Genomic DNA, 23,989 nt, shown 5'->3' on the forward strand with positions numbered 1-23,989 from the left:
TGTATTGTCTTATCCTTTCTACTAATGGTTCTGTATTATAATGTATTGTCTTATCCTTTCTACCAGTGGTTCTGTATGATAATGTATTGTCTTATCCTTTCTACTAGTGGTTCTATATGATAATGTATTGTCTTATCCTTTCTATCAGTGGTTCTGTATGATAATGTATTGTCTTATCCTTTCTACCAGTGGTTCTGTATGATAATGTATTGTCTTATCCTTTCTACCAGTGGTTCTGTATGATAATGTATTGTCTTATCCTTTCTACTAGTGGTTCTATATGATAATGTATTGTCTTATCCTTTCTACCAGTGGTTCTGTATGATAATGTATTGTCTTATCCTTTCTACTAGTGGTTCTATATGATAATGTATTGTCTTATCCTTTCTACCAGTGGTTCTGTATGATAATGTATTGTCTTATCCTTTCTACTAGTGGTTCTATATGATAATGTATTGTCTTATCCTTTCTATCAGTGGTTCTGTATGATAATGTATTGTCTTATCCTTTCTACTAGTGGTTCTGTATGATAATGTATTGTCTTATCCTTTCTACCAGTGGTTCTGTAGCTAGCACGAAAAGGAGAGGGGACAGGGGGCATACCTGTCTTGTTCCTCTTCATTATGGATACAGAATTAACACCTTATTTCATGTCAATCTACTTGCCTTCAATTGCAAATGGTTTCCCCACGGTGAGTGTCTTGCATTCTGCATCTATAGACACCTCGTGGTCTAGTAAGGCCTTGTCCATGATGAAAGCATCCAGTTGCTGTGGATCATGCCTGAAAATATATAACATTTGCTACTGAATACATTGCATCTCTCTAACATTGTCTGTGACCCAATGAGACCTTAGTCCCTATTTAGTGCACTACTTTTCACCAGGGCCAATAGGATATAAGATGCTATTTGAGATGCAGTCTTGAACATGGACTAAAATCAACATCAAAATTAATTAATTCAACCTTTTTATTTTTTTTATTTAACCTTTATTTAACTAAGCAAGTCAGTTAAGAACAAATTCTTATTTACAATGACGGCCTGCCAAAAGGCAAAAGGCCTCCTGCGGGGACGGGGGCTGGGATTAAAAATATAAACAAATTAAATATAAATATAGGACGAAACCCACATCACGACAAGAGAGACAACACAACACTACATAAAGAGAGACCTAAGACAACAACACAGCATGGTAGCAACACATGACAACACAGCATGGTAGCAACACAACATGACAACACAGCATGGTAGCAACACAACATGACAACACAACATGGTAGCAACACAACGTGACAACACAACAACACAGCATGGCATCAGCACATGACAACACAGCATGGTAGCAACACAACATGACAACACAGCATGGTAGCAATACAACATGACAACACAGCATGGTAGCAACACAACGTGACAACACAACAACACAGCATGGCATCAGCACATGACAACACAGCATGGTAGCAACACAACATGACAACACAACATGACAACACAGCATGGTAGCAATACAACATGACAACAGCATGGTAGCAACACAACATGGCAGCAGCACAAAACAGGGTACAAACATTATCGGTTACAAACAACAACACAAAGGGCAAGAAGGTAGAGACAACAATACATCACACAAAGCAGCCACAACTGTCAGTAAGAGTGTCCATGATTGAGTCTTACTTACATTTTTGTCATTTAGCAGACACTCTTATCCAGAGTGACTTATTGGAGCAATTAGGGTGAAATGCCTTGCTCAAGGTCACAGACAAGACTTTTCACCTAGTCAGCTCAGGGATTCGAACCAGCTACCTTTTGGTAACTGGCCCAACGCTCTTAATCGTTAGGCTGCCTGACGTTAGCTATTTTTCAATTACATTTTTTTTATAACTTCCAGGCATCCACATGTTAATGTCACGTCCTGACCATAGTAAGATGTTATTTTCTATGGTAGAGTAGGTCAGGGCGTGACAGGGGGAGTTTTGTGTTTTACTATGTTTTATATATCTATGTTTAGGTTCTAGTTTTTCTATTTCTATGTTGTTTTTTTGGGATGATCTCCAATTAGAGGCAGCTGTTCCTCGTTGTCTCTAATTGGAGATCATACTTAAGTAGTTTTTTTTTTCTTCACCTGTATTTGTAGGTAGTTGTCTTCTGTTTAGTTTTATGTACCTGACAGAACTGTTGGCCGTTCGTTTGTTATTTTATTCTTTAGTGTTCTGAGTTAAAATAAATATTCATCACGAGCACTCAACACGCTACGCTGTGGTCCCCTCTCTACGACAGCCGTTACAGTTAAGCCCTTTTTCATGCAGCGCATACTAATATGTATTGTTGGCTATAGTAAAGATGTGGGAGGACTATCTCTCCGTCTCTGTAAGAAACTCAGGCAGAACAGATACAGTGTGCACGTCCTTATCAAAATACATTCCAGAAGGATCTTATCAGTGGTGAGCAGGTGCCAGTCATCTCCTCTCCTCCCGCACACAGAGAGAAAGGTATGTACATTACCAGTCAAAAGTTTGGACACACCTACTCATTCAAGGGTTTTTCTTTATTTTTACTTATTTTCTACATTGTAGAATAATAGTGAACACATCAAAACGATGAAATAACACATATGGAATTATGTAGTAACCAAAAAAATAGTGTTATACAAATCAAAATAGATTTTAGATTCTTCAAAGTAGCCAAGTGTTTGCCTTGATGGCAGCTTTACACAATCTTGGCATTCTCTCAACCAGCTACATGTGTATTCTGATTTGTTTAACACTTTTTTTGGTTACTACATGATTCCATATGTATTATGTTCTAATTTCGATGTCTTCACCATTATTCTACAACGTAGAAAATAGTAAAAAATAAAGAAAACCCTTGAATGAGTAGGTGTCCAAACTTTTGACTGGTACTGTATATGTCATCACACCCAACCTGCACTCAGATCCAGTAACTCTGCTCTGCTCCAGAGAAGATGTGAGATGACTTATAGAAACCGTTTCAGATTGGCTAGCAGATATCGGAGAGGATCGAAGGCAACATAGTGTGATGCATAGCTAGCACCTCCAGTAGACCTGGGTTTCTAATAGGTGTAGTACCGGAGAGGCTGGAACAGAGCACAGAGCCACTAACGCTGTCACTCACATACCATCAATAGATGGAGACATTCCTATTGACCTCTTATTGTCTGTGTTACATCGAGCCCTGTGTGGCAGAGGATTATGGTGTTTTACTGCAGTACTAAACGTGTTAAATCTAGAGTATGATGGTGTTTTACTGCAGTACTAAACGTGTTAAATCCAGAGTATTATGGTGTTTTACTGCAGTACTAAACGTGTTAAATCTAGAGTATTATGGTGTTTTACTGCAGTACTAAACGTGTTAAATCCAGAGTATGATGGTGTTTTACTGCAGTACTAAACGTGTTAAATCTAGAGTATTATGGTGTTTTACTGCAGTACTAAACGTGTTAAATCTAGAGTATTATGGTGTTTTACTGCAGTACTAAACGTGTTAAATCCAGAGTATTATGGTGTTTTACTGCAGTACTAAATGTGTTAAATCTAGCCCTATGTGGCAGAGTATTATGAGTGGAACATATTCAGATCAGTTATGAAGTCTCCCTGTATAAAGCCTGTATTGTTTAATCTTGGTACCCGTATTAAAGCTGTGATGAGTCAGTATTGTATAATGTTAAAGCTGTGATGAGTCAGTATTGTATAATGTTAAAGCTGTGATGAGTCAGTATTGTTAATGTTAAAGCTGTGATGAGTCAGTATTGTATAATGTTGAAGCTGTGATGAGTCAGTATTGTATAATGTTGAAGCTGTGATGAGTCAGTATTGTATAATGTTGAAGCTGTGATGAGTCAGTATTGTATAATGTTAAAGCTGTGATGAGTCAGTATTGTTAATGTTAAAGCTGTGATGAGTCAGTATTGTATAATGTTGAAGCTGTGATGAGTCAGTATTGTATAATGTTGAAGCTGTGATGAGTCAGTATTGTTAATGTTAAAGCTGTGATGAGTCAGTATTGTATAATGTTGAAGCTGTGATGAGTCAGTATTGTATAATGTTAAAGCTGTGATGAGTCAGTATTGTATAGTCATGACTCACTTCAGATGTTCTATTCCACCTGGGGTTGCTGGTACATTGTATCGTCTCATGTATTCGTGCATCTCTGGAAAGCTTTTCTTCAGGTAATCCTCGGCACTGCTCTCCCGGACCGTGGCGAAGCGGAACCCCTGTGACGGGTGATGAAGCTGGAACAACAGAAAATACGGAACAGTTACTGGGGTCAGTACCTCCTGTAACTGTTAGTGGGGTCTAGTACCTCCTGTAACTGTTAGTGGGGTCTAGTACCTCCTGTAACTGTTAGTGGGGTCTAGTACCTCCTGTAACTGTTAGTGGGGTCTAGTACCTCCTGTAACTGTTAGTGGGGTCAGTACCTCCTGTAACTGTTAGTGGGGTCTAGTACCTCCTGTAACTGTTAGTGGGGTCTAGTACCTCCTGTAACTGTTAGTGGGGTCTAGTACCTCCTGTAACTGTTAGTGGGGTCTAGTACCTCCTGTAACTGTTAGTGGGGTCTAGTACCTCCTGTAACTGTTAGTGGGGTCTAGTACCTCCTGTAACTGTTAGTGGGGTCTAGTACCTCCTGTAACTGTTAGTGGGGTCTAGTACCTCCTGTAACTGTAAGTGGAGTCTAGTACCTCCTGTAACTGTTAGTGGAGTCTAGTACCTCCTGTAACTGTTAGTGGGGTCATGACCTCCTGTAAATGTTAGTGGGGTCATGACCTCCTGTAAATGCTAGTGGGGTCTAGTACCTCCTGTAACTGCTAGTGGGGTCTAGTACCTCCTGTAACTGCTAGTGGGGTCTAGTACCTCCTGTAACTGGCCCTACACCCAAACAAGGGCACTCCGTTCATCCACCTCTGGCCTGCTCGCCTCCCTACCTCTGAGGAAGCACAGTTCCCGCTCAGCCCAGTCAAAACTGTTCGCTGCTCTGGCACCCCAATGGTGGAACAAGCTCCCTCACGACGCCAGGACAGCGGAGTCAATCACCACCTTCCGGAGACACCTGAAACCCCACCTCTTTAAGGAATACCTGGGATAGGATAAAGTAATCCTTCTAACCCCCCCCTTAAAAGATTTAGATGCACTATTGTAAAGTGGTTGTTCCACTGGATATTATAAGGTGAATGCACCAATTTGTAAGTCGCTCTGGATAAGAGCGTCTGCTAAATGACTTAAATGTAAATGTGACTGCTAGTGGGGTCTAGTACCTCCTGTAACTGCTAGTGGGGTCTAGTACCTCCTGTAACTGCTAGTGGGGTCTAGTACCTCCTGTAACTGTTAGTGGGGTCTAGTACCTCCTGTAACTGTTAGTGGGGTCTAGTACCTCCTGTAACTGTTAGTGGGGTCTAGTACCTCCTGTAACTGTTAGTGGGGTCAGTACCTCCTGTAACTGTTAGTGGGGTCTAGTACCTCCTGTAACTGTTAGTGGGGTCTAGTACCTCCTGTAACTGTTAGTGGGGTCTAGTACCTCCTGTAACTGATAGTGGGGTCTAGTACCTCCTGTAACTGTTAGTGGGGTCTAGTACCTCCTGTAACTGCTAGTGGGGTCTAGTACCTCCTGTAACTGCTAGTGGGGTCTAGTACCTCCTGTAACTAATAGTGTGCTCTATATTACCTCCTGTAACTGTGCTCTAGTACCTCCTGTAATTGTTACTGTTGTCTACAGTCGTCGCCAAAAGTTTTGAGAATGACAAATATTAATTTCCACAAAGTTTGCTGCTTCAGTGTCTTTAGATATTTTTGTCAGATGTCACTATGGATACTGAAGTATAATTACAAGCATTTCATAAGTGTCAAAGGCTTTTATTGACAATTACATGAAGTTGATGCAAAGAGTCAATATTTGCAGTGTTGACCCTTCTTTTTCAAGACCTCTGCAATCCGCCCTGGCATGCTGTCAATTAACTTCTGGGCCACATCCTGACTGATGGCAGCCCATTCTTGCATAATCAATGCTTGGAGTTTGTCAGACTTTGTGGGTTTTTGTTTGTCCACACGCCTCTTGAGGATTGACCACAAGTTCTCAATGGGATTAAGGTCTGAGGAGTTTCCTGGCCAAGGACCCAAAATATCGATGTTTTGTTCCCCGAGCCACTTAGTTATCACTTTTGCCTTATGGCAAAGTGCTCCATCATGCTGGAAAAGGCATTGTTCGTCCCCAAACTGTTCCTGGATGGTTGGGAGAAGTCGCTCTCGGAGGATGTGTTGGTACCATTCTTTATTCATGGCTGTGTTCTTAGGCAAAAGTGTGAGTGAGCCCACTCCCTTGGCTGAGAAGCAACCCCACACATGAATGGTCTCAGGATGCTTTACTGTTGGCATGACACAGGACTGATGGTAGCGCTCACCTTGTCTTCTCCGGACAAGCTTTTTTCCGGATGCCCCAAACAATCGGAAAGGGGATTCATCAGAGAAAATGACTTTACCCCAGTCCTCAGCAGTCCAATCCCTGTACCTTTTGCAGAATATCAGTCTGTCCCTGATGTTTTTCCTGGAGAGAAGTGGCTTCTTTGCTGCCCTTCTTGACACCAGGCCATCCTCCAAAAGTCTTTGCCTCACTGTGCGTGCAGATGCACTCACACCTGCCTGCTGCCATTCCTGAGCAAGCTCTGTACTGGTGGTGCCCCGATCCCGCAGCTGAATCAACTTGGAGACGGTCCTGGTGCTTGCTGGACTTTCTTGGTTGCCCTGAAGCCTGCTTCACAACAATTGAACCGCTCTCCTTGAAGTTCTTCATGATCTGATAAATGGTTGATTTAGGTGCAATCTTACTGGCAGCAACATCCTTGCCTGTGAAGCCCTTTTTGTGCAAAGCAATGATGACGGCATGTGTTTCCTTGCAGGTAACCATGGTTGACAGAGGAAGAACAATGATTCCAAGCACCACCCTTCTTTTGAAGCTTCCAGTCTGTTATTCGAACTCAATCAGCATGACAGAGTGATCTCCAGCCTTGTCCTCGTCAACACTCACACCTGTGTTAACGAGAGAATCACTGACATGATGTCAGCTGGTCCTTTTGTGGCAGGGCTGAAATGCAGTGGAAATGTTTTTTTGAGATTCAGTTCATTTGCATGGCAAAGAGGGACTTTGCAATTAATTGCAATTCATCTGATCACTCTTCATAACATGTTGGAGTATATGCCAATTTCCATCATACAAACTGAGGCAGCAGACTTTGTGAAAATTAATATTTATGTCATTCTCAAAACTTTTGGCCACGACTGTAGTACCTCCTGTAACTGTTACTGTGATCTAGTTTTATCCTAAATCTGTTACTGTGTCCTATTACCTCCTGTAACTGTGGTCTGTTACCTCCTGTAACTGTGGTGCATGCATGCATATGTATGTATGTATGTATGTATGTATGTATGTATGTATGTATGTATATATATATATATATAAAAATAACTGTGCTCTATTCTTCCTGTAATTGTGGTCTTGTACCTTCTGTAACTGTTTTTCTGTGCTCCTACCTCCTGTAACTCAATGTGTTCTAAAACCTCCTGTAACTTGCTATATATTACCTCCTATAACTGTTACTGTGGTCTTTAACCTCCTGTAACTGTGGTCTATAACCTCCTGTTACTGTGGTCTATAACCTCCTGTAACTGTGGTCTATAACCTCCTGTAACTGTTACTGTGGTCTATAACCCTCCTGTAACTGTGGTCTATAACCCTCCTGTAACTGTGGTCTATAACCTCCTGTTACTGTGGTCTATAACCTCCTGTTACTGTGGTCTATAACCTCCTGTTACTGTAGTCTATAACCTCCTGTAACTGGGGTCTATAACCTCCTGTTACTGTGGTCTATAACCTCCTGTTACTGTGGTCTATAACCTCCTGTTACTGTGGTCTATAACCTCCTGTTACTGTGGTCTATAACCTCCTGTAACTGTAGTCTATAACCTCCTGTAACTGTAGTCTATAACCTCCTGTAACTGTGGTCTATAACCTCCTGTAACTGTGGTCTATAACCTCCTCATCACAGCTTACCTGTTACAGAGCTCTCTTAGCTCCTGCTACCTTTAAACTGTGATCGTTATTTATTTTATTTTTCAAGGAGTTGGGCTGTGGAACCATTTCACATATATTGTTTAGACAGGACAGTGAAAGACTGACAGGAAAGATAGGATGAATATCAGTGGGTTGGATTCGATCCCACATTCACACTGATACATTATATGACCTATTCTGGAGGCAGCGGCTTAGACCAGTAGGACTGCCCCAGACAGACAACTGATTAATTGTGGTGATACAGCACTTTAAACTGGAACTCTCCACAACACCACAACCCTTATAGATCTACTGGACTCTTTTCAAAAATATATTTTTCACTTCGACTCCTCTCCATTCTAAAATCCATAACCTCCTGAACCTTATGCCTCATCCAGCCCCTCTACCCAGGACCCTCTCCCTAACCCCTCTCCCCAGGACCCTCTCCCCAGTCCCCTCTCCCTAACCCCTCTCCCCAGTCCCCTCTCCCCAGCCCCCTCTCCCTCTCCCTAACCCCTCCCCCTCTCCCCAGCCCCCTCTCCCCAGGACCCTCTCCCCAGCCCCAGCCCCCTCTCCCTCTCCCTAACCCCCTCTCCCCAGCCCCCTCTCCCTCTCCCTAACCCCCTCTCCCCAGCCCCCTCTCCCTCTCCCCAGCCCCCTCTCCCCAGCCCCCTCTCCCTAACCCCCTCTCCCCAGCCCCCTCTCCCTCTCCCCAGCCCCCTCTCCCTAACCCCCCTCTCCCCAGCCCCCTCTCCCTCTCCCTAACCCCCTCTCCCCAGCCCCCTCTCCCTCTCCCCAGCCCCCTCTCCCCTCTACCTCTCCCCAGGCCCCTCTCCCTCTCTCCAGTCCCCTTTACCCCAGCCCCTCTCCCACGTCCTCTCTCCCCAGCTTCAGGCCTCAGTCCCACAACACCCTACGGTGCACTATACATATTGTAGTACTCATCTACAAATATTGGATAGGAGTTAATACAGCTGAGTAGTCTTTCCTACCTTTGGATCGTGTATTCCTGAGAGTTGCTGGAAGGTCTTCTCCCCCACCATTACAGCAGCCAGATTGGCTGTGTAGGTGGACAGACAGAACAGGCAGAAGATAGCCCAGAGATTCATGAGGAACCGCCCCGTCCAGCACTTAGGAGGTTTAATGGCAGCTGTACGGCCAAACAGGATGGCATAGCAGACGTTCAGAGCCGAGGAGAAGGAGAACACCTTATCTCTGTTCCTGCCTCGCGGCGTCATCCCAAACGGACTGTTCCACTCGTAGATGGTCAGGAATACGGCAGTAACATGTAGAGAGACGAATATACCCAGCCACATAGACCAGTGCAGGGGCCACATGAAGGCCCCGATGGGCGCGGCCGTGTCCCGGGTCCGTACGAGGATGCCCAGAGAGGTGGAGAAGAACGGGGAGGTGAAGTCTATAACCCTGCTCCGGGCCGAGTTTATACTGAAGGATGTGACCGCCAGGTGGGCCGCTCCGCTGAGAAGATCTCCCACCAGCCCTGTCCAACGTCCGTTCTTAAACCCACCGTACTTGCCGTCGCCTACAATATACAGGTCGAAGTCAAATCCCATGTCCTCCGCTAGTTTCTCCAGTAGATCGATGCAGTAGCCGTAGCAACACTTCTTATACTCCACGGGAAAGCTATAGTTAGGCCCCCGCATCTGGAGGAAGAGAGACTGGAGCAGGGCTGTGTTGTTAGTGAGGGGGTCCAGGCAGAGCTGACCAGCGGGACAGAGACCGTCCTCATCCACCTCCCGGGTGAAGACGAAGGGGTGCTCCACCAGGGTGACCACCCGCAGATGGAGTCGCGGCGGGGACCTCCAGTCCCCGCCCTGATAGGATGCCTGTTTGTTAGACCAGGCAACATAGTTCATCAGGGAGGCAGGGAGGGAGGAAGGGAGGGAGGGGTAGAAGGAGTGAGGGAGAGGGAAGGAGAGAGAGAGAGAAAGAAAACATGAGGAAAGTGGAAAAGAGAGGTTGACCATAGCAGCAGCAGCATTTACATGTTTGGCATCTGACAAGAGGTGGCAAGGAGAGGAATAATAGCACGAACAGGTCTGGTACCCAGGCTATAATGTTCTAGTCCAGGCAGCATAGTCCATGACCTAGTGTTGTAGTACTGGAGTCTACATATTGAGTGTCTCGGTCTTGTCTCGGTGTCGGATACATTGGTACTCGGTTATGACTCGGTCTCGGAAAGCGAGGACTCGTCATTTGTTCCTGAGACCTGCTGGGACCAAAACTCATAAGTATCAGCTTCCATTCAGTCAGAGCATTAAACCGCTTCGCCAGATCACATGTATACACTTCCTTCATTACATTTTACACATTCATGTCACATTAATATCCTGTTGCCTATTGAAACCTGGCCTTCCTACTTTACTCTTAACGTTATATCATCTTTTCAGAATGTCACGCTTTTCAGAATGTCCTTGATTCGCTGGTAGGGAAGAGGGAGAATGTCCTTGATTCGCTGGTAGGGAAGAGGGAGAATGTCCTTGATTCGCTGGTAGGGAAGAGGGAGAATGTCCTTGATTCGCTGGTAAGGAAGAGGGAGAATGTCCTTGATTCGCTGGTAAGGAAGGGGGAGAATGTCCTTGATTCGCTGGTAAGGAAGAGGGAGAATGTCCTTGATTCGCTGGTAAGGAAGAGGGAGAATGTCCTTGATTCGCTGGTAAGGAAGAGGGAGAATGTCCTTGATTCGCTGGTAGGGAAAATGGAGAATGTCCTTGATTCGCTGGTAGGGATGAGGGAGAATGTCCTTGATTCGCTGGTGTCGTGTCTTTGGCTATGCCGGATTAAGGAATATGACATGCTAACCAATAAAATTCTTTCTCTGTAATTAATATTACCTGATTAAGCTAATCATGTAAATGTAATTAACTAGAAAGTCGGGGCACCACGGAAGAACGTTTATAGAGCCGTTATCTTCCGAATAAACTCTTAAAATACTCAGTAATATTTTACATCGATAGCAGTCAATATTAACCCTTATCTTATTTTCAGTCTCATAATGAAAGTTGTAAATTCTTGGCTATCTTCACGAACCCTGGCTAACAAGTTGAATCAGCAATACAAAATTGGGATTAATTATTTATTTACTAAATAAACTAATCACACAGAACTACAAATACACAGAATACAAATGATGTCATACAGAAAACGTCCCGGTGGACGGAACCTCTATGATGGCTGGTTACACAAAGGAAAGGGGGTTGGGCTTGAATGAAAGAGCGGGAAGACTTAGGAACAAAGAAACAGCAGCTATGCTATCGTAAATACATTATCTTATGCATTCTAAATTACCGCCCATTTGGAAAAGGAAAATGCAATAAATATTTACTCTGAGCTGCGCTTCGGTAGATTGGTCGTAGATGCTGGCCGGGTTGGCCAACAGATATTCCTGTCCTCGGAAGAATGTCTCTGGTGGTAAATTGGATACGTGGTGGTATCTTCGTCTCTCTGTTAGACTGGATCCGTCGTCCGTCCTTTCCTAGCCCCCGTCTACAGCGGCCGCTGCTAACTCAACGGCTAGGAAGTATCACTTCTGTAGTGAATAAGCTCAAAGTTCATACCATTCGCCACCAAAGCTCACGCCGAGGTTGGCTTAGTTCTGTACTTGACATGTGTGTCCTTCTAACGTAGAGGCTGCAGACCTCACGTACTGGAACATGTGGTTATCTTTTTGTCAAAGGCTTATATAGTGGAGAGGGGGAAGGATGTGTTTCATTGTTTATAACCCCTGTCTCTTCACAGGGGTGGGCCACTGATCAAGCAGGGCACTTTCCTTATGAAAACCCAATTCTCTCATTTGGAAGCTAAAATTACATTTAATCTCCTAACAAACAATTTCAATATCAAACATTTAAATTGCATAACAATTCCATGTGACTCTGATAACTAGAGGGTGTATACTTTCCCAGGTACAGTTTATGTCGTCCTGTCATCAGTCATAATGTCTCAGATGACAACCGAACTGACATCCATACTCATTACGTTCCAAAGCATATTTCCAACTGGTTTTATTACCAAAATATGGTTCCTTTCCCCATTTGTTTGATGTTCCCAGACTCTCTATATTTAACAGGACAGCAATCCTTCAGGACAGCAGTCCTTCAGTAGGGTCAGAAAGAGAGGGGAAGGGAGAAAGGTATTTATGGGGGGGGGTCATAAACCTTACCCACAGGCCAACGTCATGACACTGGTAAGGAAGACGGAGAATGTCCTTGATTCGCTGCAAGGAAGAGGGAGAATGTCCTTGATTCGCTGCAAGGAAGAGGGAGAATGTCCTTGATTCGCTGGTAAGGAAGAGGGAGAATGTCCTTGATTCGCTGGTAAGGAAGAGGGAGAATGTCCTTGATTCGCTGGTAAGGAAGAGGGAGAATGTCCTTGATTCGCTGGTAAGGAAGAGGGAGAATGTCCTTGATTCGCTGGTAAGGAAGAGGGAGAATGTCCTTGATTCGCTGGTAGGGAAGTGTGGGGGAATTGTTTGTAAGTTGAGTGCTCATTATTAGTAAGGAGAGACCAGGGGAAGTCTATTTTTCTGAGCCCCTCCCACCCACCCCCCGCCCTCCCTCATCTCTCTCTCTCCACCTCCCTCTCACCTGTTTGTTGGTCCAGGCAGCATAGTCCAGTAGCACCCTGTCATGCTTCCATCGGCCCAGCCTGGTCCACATGGGGTTCCCTATGGGGTCGTGTTGCAGGGACCAGATGAAGTGATGGCTTTCTGAGGAGATCACTGTCTCCTCCTGGGACGAGATGAAACCGCTCAGACCATCAAACGACGTGTTGGACAGAAACCTGCAGGGGGAGGGGGGGCAGAGAAACAGATGAGGTTCTAGGATAAAGGGTGAATTTGAGGATTAGAATTCAGAGTTATAGGCCAGAACAGAGAACCACACCAGGTGATTCTGATGTGAGACTGTCTTCTGTTCATGAATCTCAATGAAATCATATAATTCTTTACACCTGTACTTGTGACTAAACCTCTGCATCAGACAGCATTGTTTTAGCTCATTGAAACCTAGCTACTGGGATGAGCTCTAAGCTGCACAAGGCAGGTTCATTCTGTAACCTTTTGGCAGGGCCTGAGCCCCGATGCAAGGAAAGGCAAAGACATGCTGGTCAAACAGAACCATCAGGGGGTCAGACTATATATATATCTCTATCAGGGGGTCAGATTATAGATCTCTCTATCAGGGGGTCAGACTATAGATATCTCTATCATGGGGTCAGATTATAGATATCTCTATCAGGGGGTCAGACTATAGATATCTCTATCATGGGGTCAGACTATAGATATCTCTATCATGGGGTCAGACTATAGATATCTCTATCAGGGGGTCAGACTATAGATATCTCTATCAGGGGGTCAGACTATAGATATCTCTATCAGGGGGTCAGAGAATAGATATCTCTATCAGGGGGTCAGAGTATAGATATCTCTATCAGGGGGTCAGACTAGAGCAGACTATAGATATCTCTATCAGGGGGTCAGACTATAGATATCTCTATCATGGGGTCAGACTATAGATATCTATATCATGGGGTCAGACTAGAGCAGACTATAGATATCTCTATCAGGGGGTCAGACTATAGATATCTCTATCATGGGGTCAGACTATAGATATCTCTATCATGGGGTCAGATTATAGATATCTCTATCATGGGGTCAGACTATATATATATCTCTATCAGGGGGTCAGACTATAGATATCTCTATCATGGGGTCAGAATATAGATATCTCTATCATGGGGTCAGACTTTAGATATCTCTATCATGGGGTCAGACTATAGATATCTCTATCAGGGGGTCAGAGTATAGATATCTCTATCAGGGGGTCAGACTATAGATATCTCTATCATGGGGTCAGACTATAGATATCTCTATCATGGGGTCAGATTATAGATATCTCTATCATGGGGTCAGACTATATATATCTCTATCAGGGGGTCAGACTTTAGATATCTCTATCATGGGGTCAGACTATAGATATCTCTATCAGGGGGTCAGAGTATAGATATCTCTATCAGGGGGTCAGACTATAGATATCTCTATCATGGGGTCAGACTATAGATATCTCTATCATGGGGTCAGATTATAGATATCTCTATCAGGGGGTCAGACTATAGATATCTCTATCATGGGGTCAGACTATAGATATCTCTATCATGGGGTCAGATTATAGATATCTCTATCATGGGGTCAGACAATATATATCTCTATCAGGGGGTCAGACTATAGATATCTCTATCAGGGGGTCAGACTATAGATATCTCTATCATGGGGTCAGACTTTAGATATCTCTATCATGGGGTCAGACTATAGATATCTCTATCAGGGGGTCAGAGTATAGATATCTCTATCAGGGGGTCAGAATATAGATATCTCTATCATGGGGTCAGATTATATATATCTCTATCATGGGGTCAGACTATAGATATCTCTATCATGGGGTCAGACCAGACTATAGATATCTCTATCAGGGGGTCAGATTATAGATATCTCTATCATGGGGTCAGACTATAGCAGACTGTAGATATCTCTATCATGGGGTCAGACTATAGATATCTATCAGGGGGTCAGATTATAGCAGACTGTAGATATCTCTATCATGGGGTCAGATTATAGATATCTCTATCATGGGGTCAGACTATAGATATCTCTATCAGGAGGTCAGATTATAGATATCTCTATCATGGGGTCAGACTATAGATATCTCTATCATGTGGTCAGATTATAGATATCTCTATCATGGGGTCAGACTATAGCAGACTATAGATATCTCTATCAGGGGGTCAGATTATAGATATCTCTATCATGGGGTCAGACTATAGATATCTCTATCAGGGGGTCAGACTATAGATATCTCTATCATGGGGTCAGACTATAGATATCTCTATCATGGGGTCAGACTATAGATATCTCTATCAGGGGGTCAGACTATAGATATCTCTATCAGGGGGTCAGACTATAGATATCTCTATCATGGGGTCAGATTATAGATATCTCTATCATGGGGTCAGACTATAGCAGATTATAGATATCTCTATCAGGGGGTCAGACTATAGATATCTCTATCATGGGGTCAGACTAGAGCAGACTATAGATATCTCTATCAGGGGGTCAGATTATAGATATCTCTATCATGGGGTCAGACTATAGATATCTCTATCATGGGGTCAGACTATAGATATCTCTATCATGGGGTCAGATTATAGATATCTCTATCATGGGGTCAGACTATAGATATCTCTATCAGGGGGTCAGACTATAGATATCTCTATCAGGGGGTCAGACTATAGATATCTCTATCATGGGGTCAGACAATAGATATCTCTATCAGGGGGTCAGACTAGAGCAGACTATAGATATCTCTATCATGGGGTCAGACTATAGATATCTCTATCATGGGGTCAGACTATAGATATCTCTATCATGGGGTCAGACTATAGATATCTCTATCATGGGGTCAGACTATAGCAGATTATAGATATCTCTATCATGGGGTCAGACTATAGATATCTCTATCATGGGGTCAGATTATAGATATCTCTATCATGGGGTCAGATTATAGATATCTCTATCATGGGGTCAGACTATAGCAGATTATAGATATCTATCAGGGGGTCAGACTATAGATATCTCTATCATGGGGTCAGACTATAGCAGACTATAGATATCTCTATCATTGGGTCAGACTATAGATATCTCTATCATGGGGGCAGACTATAGATATCTCTATCATGGGGTCAGACTATAGATATCTCTATCAGGGGGTCAGACTATAGATATCTCTATCATGGGGTCAGACTATAGATATGTCTATCATGGGGTCAGACTATAGATATGTCTATCATGGGGTCAGACTATAGATATGTCTATCATGGGGTCAGACTATAGATATGTCTATCATGGGGTCAGACTATAGATATGTCTATCATGGGGTCAGACTATAGATATCTCTATCAGGGGGTCAGACTAGAGCAGACTATAGATATCTCTATCAGGGGGTCAGACTATAGATATCTCTATCAGGGGGTCAGACTATAGATATCTCTATCAGGGGGTCAGACTATAGATATCTCTATCAGGGGGGCAGACTATAGATATCTCTATCAGGGGGGCAGACTATAGATATCTCCATCAGGGGGTCAGACTATAGATATCTCTATCAGGGGGTCAGACTATAGATATCTCTATCAGGGGGTCAGACTATAGATATCTCTATCAGGGGGTCAGACTATAGATATCTCTATCATGGGGTCAGACTATAGATATCTCTATCATGGGGTCAGACTATAGATATCTCTATCATGGGGTCAGATTAAAGATATCTCTATCATGGGGTCAGACTATAGATATCTCTATCATGGGGTCAGATTATAGATATCTCTATCATGGGGTCAGATTATAGATATCTCTATCATGGGGTCAGATTATAGATATCTCTATCAGGGGGGTCAGACTAGAGCAGACTATAGATATCTCTATCATGGGGTCAGATTATAGATATCTCTATCATGGGGTCAGACTATAGATATCTCTATCAGGGGGTCAGACTATAGATATCTCTATCATGGGGTCAGACTATAGATATCTCTATCATGGGGTCAGACTATAGATATCTCTATCATGGGGTCAGACTATAGATATCTCTATCATGGGGTCAGATTAAAGATATCTCTATCATGGGGTCAGACTATAGATATCTCTATCATGGGGTCAGACTATAGATATCTCTATCATGGGGTCAGATTATAGATATCTCTATCATGGGGTCAGATTATAGATATCTCTATCAGGGGGGGCAGACTAGAGCAGACTATAGATATCTCTATCATGGGGTCAGATTATAGATATCTCTATCATGGGGTCAGACTATAGATATCTCTATCAGGGGGTCAGACTATAGATATCTCTATCATGGGGTCAGACTATAGATATCTCTATCATGGGGTCAGACTATAGATATCTCTATCATGGGGTCAGACTATAGATATCTCTATCATGGGGTCAGATTATAGCAGACTATAGATATCTCTATCATGGAGCCAGATTATAGCAGACTATAGATATCTCTATCATGGGGCCAGATGTGCTCCAGATCTCACAGGAGAAAATAAGGGGGATCTCAGCTCTCTCTGTTTTGGCAAGGTTGTTGTTGTGGAGTGTTATAAGAGACATACAGTTTGTCCTCTAGGTTATGTATTGACCAATACAGAGCTTTTGTCCTGAACCATGCACTAGGATTAAATCACCACACTCTTCTTTAATGATGCTTATAGGAGTAGTGAATCAGTACTGTACCTGGACAGATATTTCCCTGAGGTCATGTTTCTGCTCTGGCTGCTCTGTGTATCCATGCAGTTGGTGATGGAGGGGATGAGAGCTAGCTCAGGGGAGCGGTACGCAGCTGACCCTACCACCCGGGCCACCAGCTCCAGCCCATCCTGGACGTAATGATCCAGGGAGGGAGCCCCCATCCTGCCATGGGCCAGCAGTCCCGCCGGCAGCCCCTCGGTCCTCAGCTCCTCCACGTCCTGCGTATCCCCCAACACCCAGTGGTACTCTGGCAGCATCAGGCCCAGCTTGGTCACCACATTAAAGATCCTCTTGATGTCCCGGATGTCGCAGCCGAATGTTACGACCGTGGACGTGGACTCCTTGATGGACTCCAGGTATCCCTGCAGAGAGGTGTATAAGTCAGCCATGGCGACAGAGCTGTTGGGGTGAGATCCAGAGGAGGTAGTGTAGGTGGTGATGTTGACCACAGAGCCCAGGTGGAACTTAGTGTTGTTACGGAGACGAACCAGGAAGTTGGAGACGTTCCATTCCTGACAGAGCAGGAGGCTGACGTCATACCAGCTGTTGATCACCAGCAGGGAGTAGAGCAGCTCCACCTGGGGCAGGGCCGGGTTCTGCATCGGCATCTGGAAATGAAGAGGGTTCTGAAGGGAGGGAGAGATGGAGGAGAAGAGTCAGAGTGGGAGATACAGTACCAGTCAAATTTTTTTTTTTTACTATTTTCTACATTGTAGAATAATAGTGAAGACATCGAAACTATGAAATAACACATATGGAATCATATAGTAACCCAAAAAGTCTTTAAAAAAAATCAAAACATATGTTAAATGGGAGATTCTTCAAAGTAGCCACCCTTTGCCTTGATGACAGCTTTGCACAATCTTTGCATTCTCTCAACTCTCCTCCACTCCTGACTACATGTGCTGCCATAGAAATGGAATCAATAGAACAGGAGTCCCCATTCAAGTCAATGATGGCATAATGGGTGGACTGGTGGCCACTACAAAGAGCAAAGCAGGAAGTGGACTGGCGGCCATCACATGAGCCACATCAGTTAACATCATTTGATTGAACATGATAAATTACCATGGAAATTATTACATCACAATACCAGGCAGCCATTGCCAGTGTACCTGAGAGTTTACCAGTCATATTACCAGGGTTAGAGGTTCCCAGCCTGCTCTATTTACCAGTCATATTACCAGGGTTAGAGGTTCCCAGCCTGGTCTATTTACCAGTCATATTACCAGGTTTAGAGGTTCCCAGCCTGGTCTATTTACCAGTCATATTACCAGGGTTAGAGGTTCCAAGCCTGTTCTATTCATTATATTTAAGTCAAAGCTTACAGATCATTGCACCTGTACATAGCCCATCTGTAAATAGCCCATCCAACTACCTCATCCCAATACTGTTATTAATTACTTTTATTACATTTTTTTTCTTCTCCTTTGCACCCCAGTATCTCTACTTGCACATTCATCTTCTGCACATCTATCACTCCAGTGTTTAATTGCTAAATTGTAATTACTTCACCACTACGGCCTATTTATTGCCTTACCTCCCTAATCTTACCTCATTTGCACACACTGTATATAGACTTTTCTATGAATTATTGACTGTATGTTTGTTTATTCCATGTGTAACTCTGTGTTGTTGTTTGTGTCGCACTGCTTTGCTTCATCGTGGCCAGGTCGCAGCTGTAAATGAGAACTTGTTCTCAACTGGCCTACCTGGTTTAAATAAAAGGTGAAATAAATAAAACATATAATATTACCAGAGTTAGAGGTTCCCAGCCTGTTCTATTCATTCTATTTCTATGTGTTCTGCTGCTACAGGGAGGGAGGGCATTGACTAGGCAACCGAAGACTTGTTTGCTACAACACCATTTTGTTTCAGCAAGGAGCAACAAAGTTTCATCACGTTGTTTAAGAGTACATGTAACCGCAGAAACAAACTCAACTCCACAAATGCCGGACCACCCTGTAACGGGCATCGTATAGAGGGGACCACGGCGCAGCGTGTTGAGTGCTCATGTTGTATTTTAATGAAATCGAACACTTAGACAAATAAACAAAAACGACAGCCAACAGTTCTGTCAGGTTACACAAACGAAACAGAAAACTACCCACGAAAACCAGGTGGGAAAAAGCTGCCTAAGTATGGCCTCCAATCAGAGACAACGATAGACAGCTGCCTCTGATTGGAAACCATACCCGGCCAAAACATAGAAACACAAACATAGAATTCCCACCCCTATCACACCCTGACCTCACTAAACAGAGAAAAAACAGCTCTCTTAGGTCAGGGCATGACAGTACCCCCCCCCAAAGGTGTGGACTCCCAGCCGCAAACCTGAACCTATAGGGGAGGGTCCGGGTGGGCAGCTGTACTTGGCGGCAGCTCTGGTTCAGGGCGTAGCACCCCCACCGCCCACTGATCCCCCCCGCTTCTGTGTGTCCGGAGGAACCAGATCGTGGATCATCGCCGGAGGCTTTGAACCGCCAACCGCCGCTGAAGACTCTGGGCTGCGGACCGTCGCTGGAGGCTCGGGGCTGCGGACCGCCGCTGGAGGCTCGGGGCTGCGGACCGCCGCTGAAGACCCTGGGCTGCGGACCGTCGCTGGAGGCTCGGGGCTGCGGACCGCCGCTGGAGGCTCGGGGCTGCGGACCGCCGCTGAAGACCCTGGGCTGCGGACCGCCTCTGAAGACCCTGGGCTGCGGACCGTCGCTGGAGGCTCGGGGCTGCGGACCGCCGCTGGAGGCTCGGGGCTGCGGACCGCCGCTGAAGACCCTGGGCTGCGGACCGTCGCTGGAGGCTCGGGGCTGCGGACCGCCACTGGAGGCTCGGGGCTGCGGACCGCCGCTGAAGACCCTGGGCTGCGGACCGCCGCTGAAGACCCTGGGCTGCGGACCGTCGCTGAAGACCCTGGGCTGCGGACCGTCGCTGAAGACCCTGGGCTGCGGACCGTCGCTGAAGACCCGGGGCTGCGGACCGTCGCTGAAGACTCGGGGCTGCGGACCGTCGCTGAAGACTCGGGGCTGCGGACCGTCGCTGGAGGCTCCGGACTGGGGATCGTCGCTGGAGGCTCCGGACTGGGGAGCGTCGCTGGAGGCTCCGGACTGGAGAGCGTCGTTGTAGGTTCCGGACTAGGGACCGTTGCTGCAGGCTCCATGCCATGGATCATCAATACAGGTTCCGCGCCATGGATCATCACTGGAGGCTTCGTGCCATGGATCATCCCTACAGGCTTCCTGCCATGGATCATCACTGGAGGCTTTGTGCCATGGATCATCACTGGAGGCTTTGTGCCATGGATCATCACTGGAGGCTTTGTGCTATGGATCATCTCTACAGGCTTTGGATCATAGATTATCACTGGAGGCTTTTCTCGTGGAGCTGGAACAGGTCTCACCGGACTGGAGAGACGCACTGAGGACCGGGTGCGCAGAACTGGCACGGGGTATACTGGACCGTGGAGGCGCACTGGAGGGAGAGTGTGAGGAACAGACACTTGCTCCCCACGATAAGCACGGGGAGTTGGCTCAGGCCTCACCCCTGGCCCAGCCAAACTACCCGTGTGCCCCCACCCCAAATTTTTTGGGGGGCTGCCTCTCATTCTTCCCCCGGTAGGCTACGATACCTGTCCAAAACCTGGCCCCAAGTCCAGTTTCTCCTTTCAATCCACTCCTCCATCGACCAGGTATCCATCTCTGCCCGAGCATGCCACTTGATCCAATCGTGGTGGGTAGTTCTGTAACGGGCGTCGTATAGAGGGGACCAAGGCGCAGCGTGTTGAGTGCTCAGGCTGCCTAAGTATGGCTTCCAATCAGAGACAACGATAGACAGCTGCCTCTGATTGGAAACCATACCCGGCCAAAACATAGAAACAAAAACATAGAATGCCCACCCCTATCACACCCTGACCTCACTAAACAGAGAAAAAACTGCTCTCTTAGGTCAGGGCGTGACACACCCTGTCTTCAGTCAACTGTTCGTTCTACACACAAAAAAAATATTGTCCAGTCCTAGTTATCACTAACGCTGTTTTTTACTGATATTTTATGGCTCCAGATAAGTAGCTGGACTTGAACTGAAACCTTTTGTATTCATTGAAATGATGTAAATGTAAATTTAAATCATGTAATTATCACAGTAGATGTGTGAGTCATCATACTGCTACTGCTGCTATCCTCTCTTCCTCCATCTCCCTTATTCATTCTCTCCCTCTTTTCTGTCTCTCTCTCTCTCACTCTCTCTCACTTTGCTAAATCTCGTGCAATGCATAATTTCTCTGTTTACTGAGACTTACAGTACCAGTCAAAAGTTTGGTTACATGTTAATACATGTTAACAAGGCACACCTGTTAATTGAGATGCATTCCAGGTGACTACCTCATGAAGCTGGCTGAGAGAATGCCAAGAGTGTGCAAGGCTGTAATCAAAGCAAAGGGTGGCTACTTTAAAGAATTTCAAATATCAAATGTATTTTGATTTGTATAACAATTTTTTTGGTTACTACACACTCTCCCTCCAGTGCGCCTCCACGGTCCAGTATACCCCGTGCCAGTGATTCCATGTGTGTTAATTCATAGTTTTGACGTCTTCACTAGTATTCTACAATGTAGAAAATAGAACAAATAAGGAAAAACACTTGAATGAGTAGGTGTGTCCAAACTTTTGACTGGTACTGTATGTTCCTGTTGTACATTGTCCCTGTCCAAATAAATAAAGAATAATACAGAGACTGATGTTTGTAGTCCTCTGCTGCCTGTACTCGTAGTCCTCTGCTGCCTGTACTCGTAGTCCTCTGCTGCCTGTACTCGTAGTCCTCTGCTGACGGTACTCGTAGTCCTCTGCTGACGGTACTCGTAGTCCTCTGCTGACGGTACTCGTAGTCCTCTGCTGACGGTACTCGTAGTCCTCTGCTGACGGTACTCGTAGTCCTCTGCTGACGGTACTCGTAGTCCTCTGCTGCGGTACTCGTAGTCCTCTGCTGCGGTACTCGTAGTCCTCTGCTGCGTGTACTCGTAGTCCTCTGCTGCCTGTACTCGTAGTCCTCTGATGCCTGTACTCGTAGCCCTCTGATGCCTGTACTCGTAGTCCTCTGATGCCTGTACTCGTAGTCCTCTGATGCCTGTACTCGTAGCCCTCTGATGCCTGTACTCGTAGCCCTCTGATGCCTGTACTCGTAGCCCTCTGATGCCTGTACTCGTAGCCCTCTGCTGCCTGTACTTGTAGTCCTCTGATGTGTGTACTTCTAGCACTGACTTTGGCAGTAGTTTGTAAAGGAGCCGAAAGATCAGTGCTGTGGTTAGTTTCCTTCCAGAGGTCAGCAAGTTTTATATTAGGCTAATTGATCCTAAATTCTGCCTAATGCAAAATCACTAAATGATCAAGATTTGTCTAATTGCCTCAATTGGTTTAATCCTTCTCCATTAACATGGAAATTCAACAATCCTTATTCATCTGCATAATTTACTACCGAGCCTAAATGGGTCCCGTAGAGTGTGACAGAAATACTAGCAGAAGCAATAAATTATCTGACAAAAGAGATGGTTCCAGAACCTGTCAGCAATAAACAAACTCAATAAATGATCTAACAAAGGAGATGGTTCCAGAACCTGTCAGCAATAAACAAACTCAATAAATGATCTGACAAAGGAGATGGTTCCAGAACCTGTCAGCAATAAACAAACTCAATAAATGATCTGACAAAGGAGATGGTTCCAGAACCTGTCAGCAATAAACATTCTAAAAGCAAATAGATGGATTGCCTCTGTATACTGCCAGCTGCAGATTCCGTCTCCAACTAAACTCTATTTCCTTAGCCTCCATCCCCAGCCCTGGTGCTAAAACCCCATTATAAAACTAACTTTAGCTCTGACCTATCTCAGACCTTTCCCCAAAACCCCTATGTCCAAGTAACAATTCCTCCAGTGTCTCCAGAAAGGGGATATTCCTTAGCTTGGGTCCAGATCTGTTTGTGCTCTTGCCAAATCTGTTGATGTTATTGGCATGTCAATTAGTGACAAGGAGTTAGCATGATAGCACAACCAGACTGGCACTCAGGCTAGATATTCTTGCATATAACAGTGAAGAGGACATTGGGTGAGGGTTCTACTCTGTCACCTTTCACCTCAGATGCAGAAGTGCGACATCGGCGGATGAAGTGGATTGAGACGCAGCCCATGTAATAACAAAAATGGGTTAGGGGTTAGGGGTTAGGGGTTAAGGTTCGGGTTAGATATCTATAGCTTAAACAGAGATTTTGATGGGATTTTTTTGTGTTTAATTCGATTTCAACAGGGCTGCGGACATCAACTCTAGTTATTTACCAAGAAGTTTATTAGAGATTGGTTTGACATCCAGGTTGCTGCTGTGTTTTAGTTCAGTGATTGGTTTGATGATCGGGGGGGCCTCGTTTTAAGACCCTAATCCTAGCTGGTAAATAGAAGATGCATAGAAAAACAGTGAATGACCCTCATCCCCTAGCTGGTCTGGTCTGTCCCTCCACTGGGCGAAAAGGGTCCATATCAGGGGACATCTTTACATGTTTTTGACCATGTCCAATACATATTTAGAGTTTTGGGGCTATGCACCATATCCTGACATTCTCTATCCA

General features: G+C 45.0%; 1 protein-coding gene across 1 annotated transcript in view; it reads right to left on the bottom strand.

Annotated features, from left to right (window-relative positions):
* Positions 1-23,989, bottom strand: part of LOC106572437 (glutamate receptor ionotropic, NMDA 3A) — a 43,321-nt gene that overhangs the window by 11,582 nt on the left and 7,750 nt on the right. The window contains exons 3-9 of the mRNA XM_045703515.1: positions 22,142-22,634; positions 20,799-20,851; positions 17,372-18,012; positions 12,666-12,861; positions 9,051-9,905; positions 4,107-4,252; positions 667-782 (exon numbers count right to left, since the gene is read on the bottom strand). Coding sequence (XP_045559471.1) covers positions 667-782; positions 4,107-4,252; positions 9,051-9,905; positions 12,666-12,861; positions 17,372-18,012; positions 20,799-20,851; positions 22,142-22,634 — 2,500 coding nt within the window. The remainder of the gene's footprint in view (positions 1-666; positions 783-4,106; positions 4,253-9,050; positions 9,906-12,665; positions 12,862-17,371; positions 18,013-20,798; positions 20,852-22,141; positions 22,635-23,989) is intronic.

This window comes from Salmo salar, chromosome ssa01, assembly GCF_905237065.1.
Source record: "Salmo salar chromosome ssa01, Ssal_v3.1, whole genome shotgun sequence".
Lineage (NCBI taxonomy): Eukaryota > Metazoa > Chordata > Actinopteri > Salmoniformes > Salmonidae > Salmo > Salmo salar.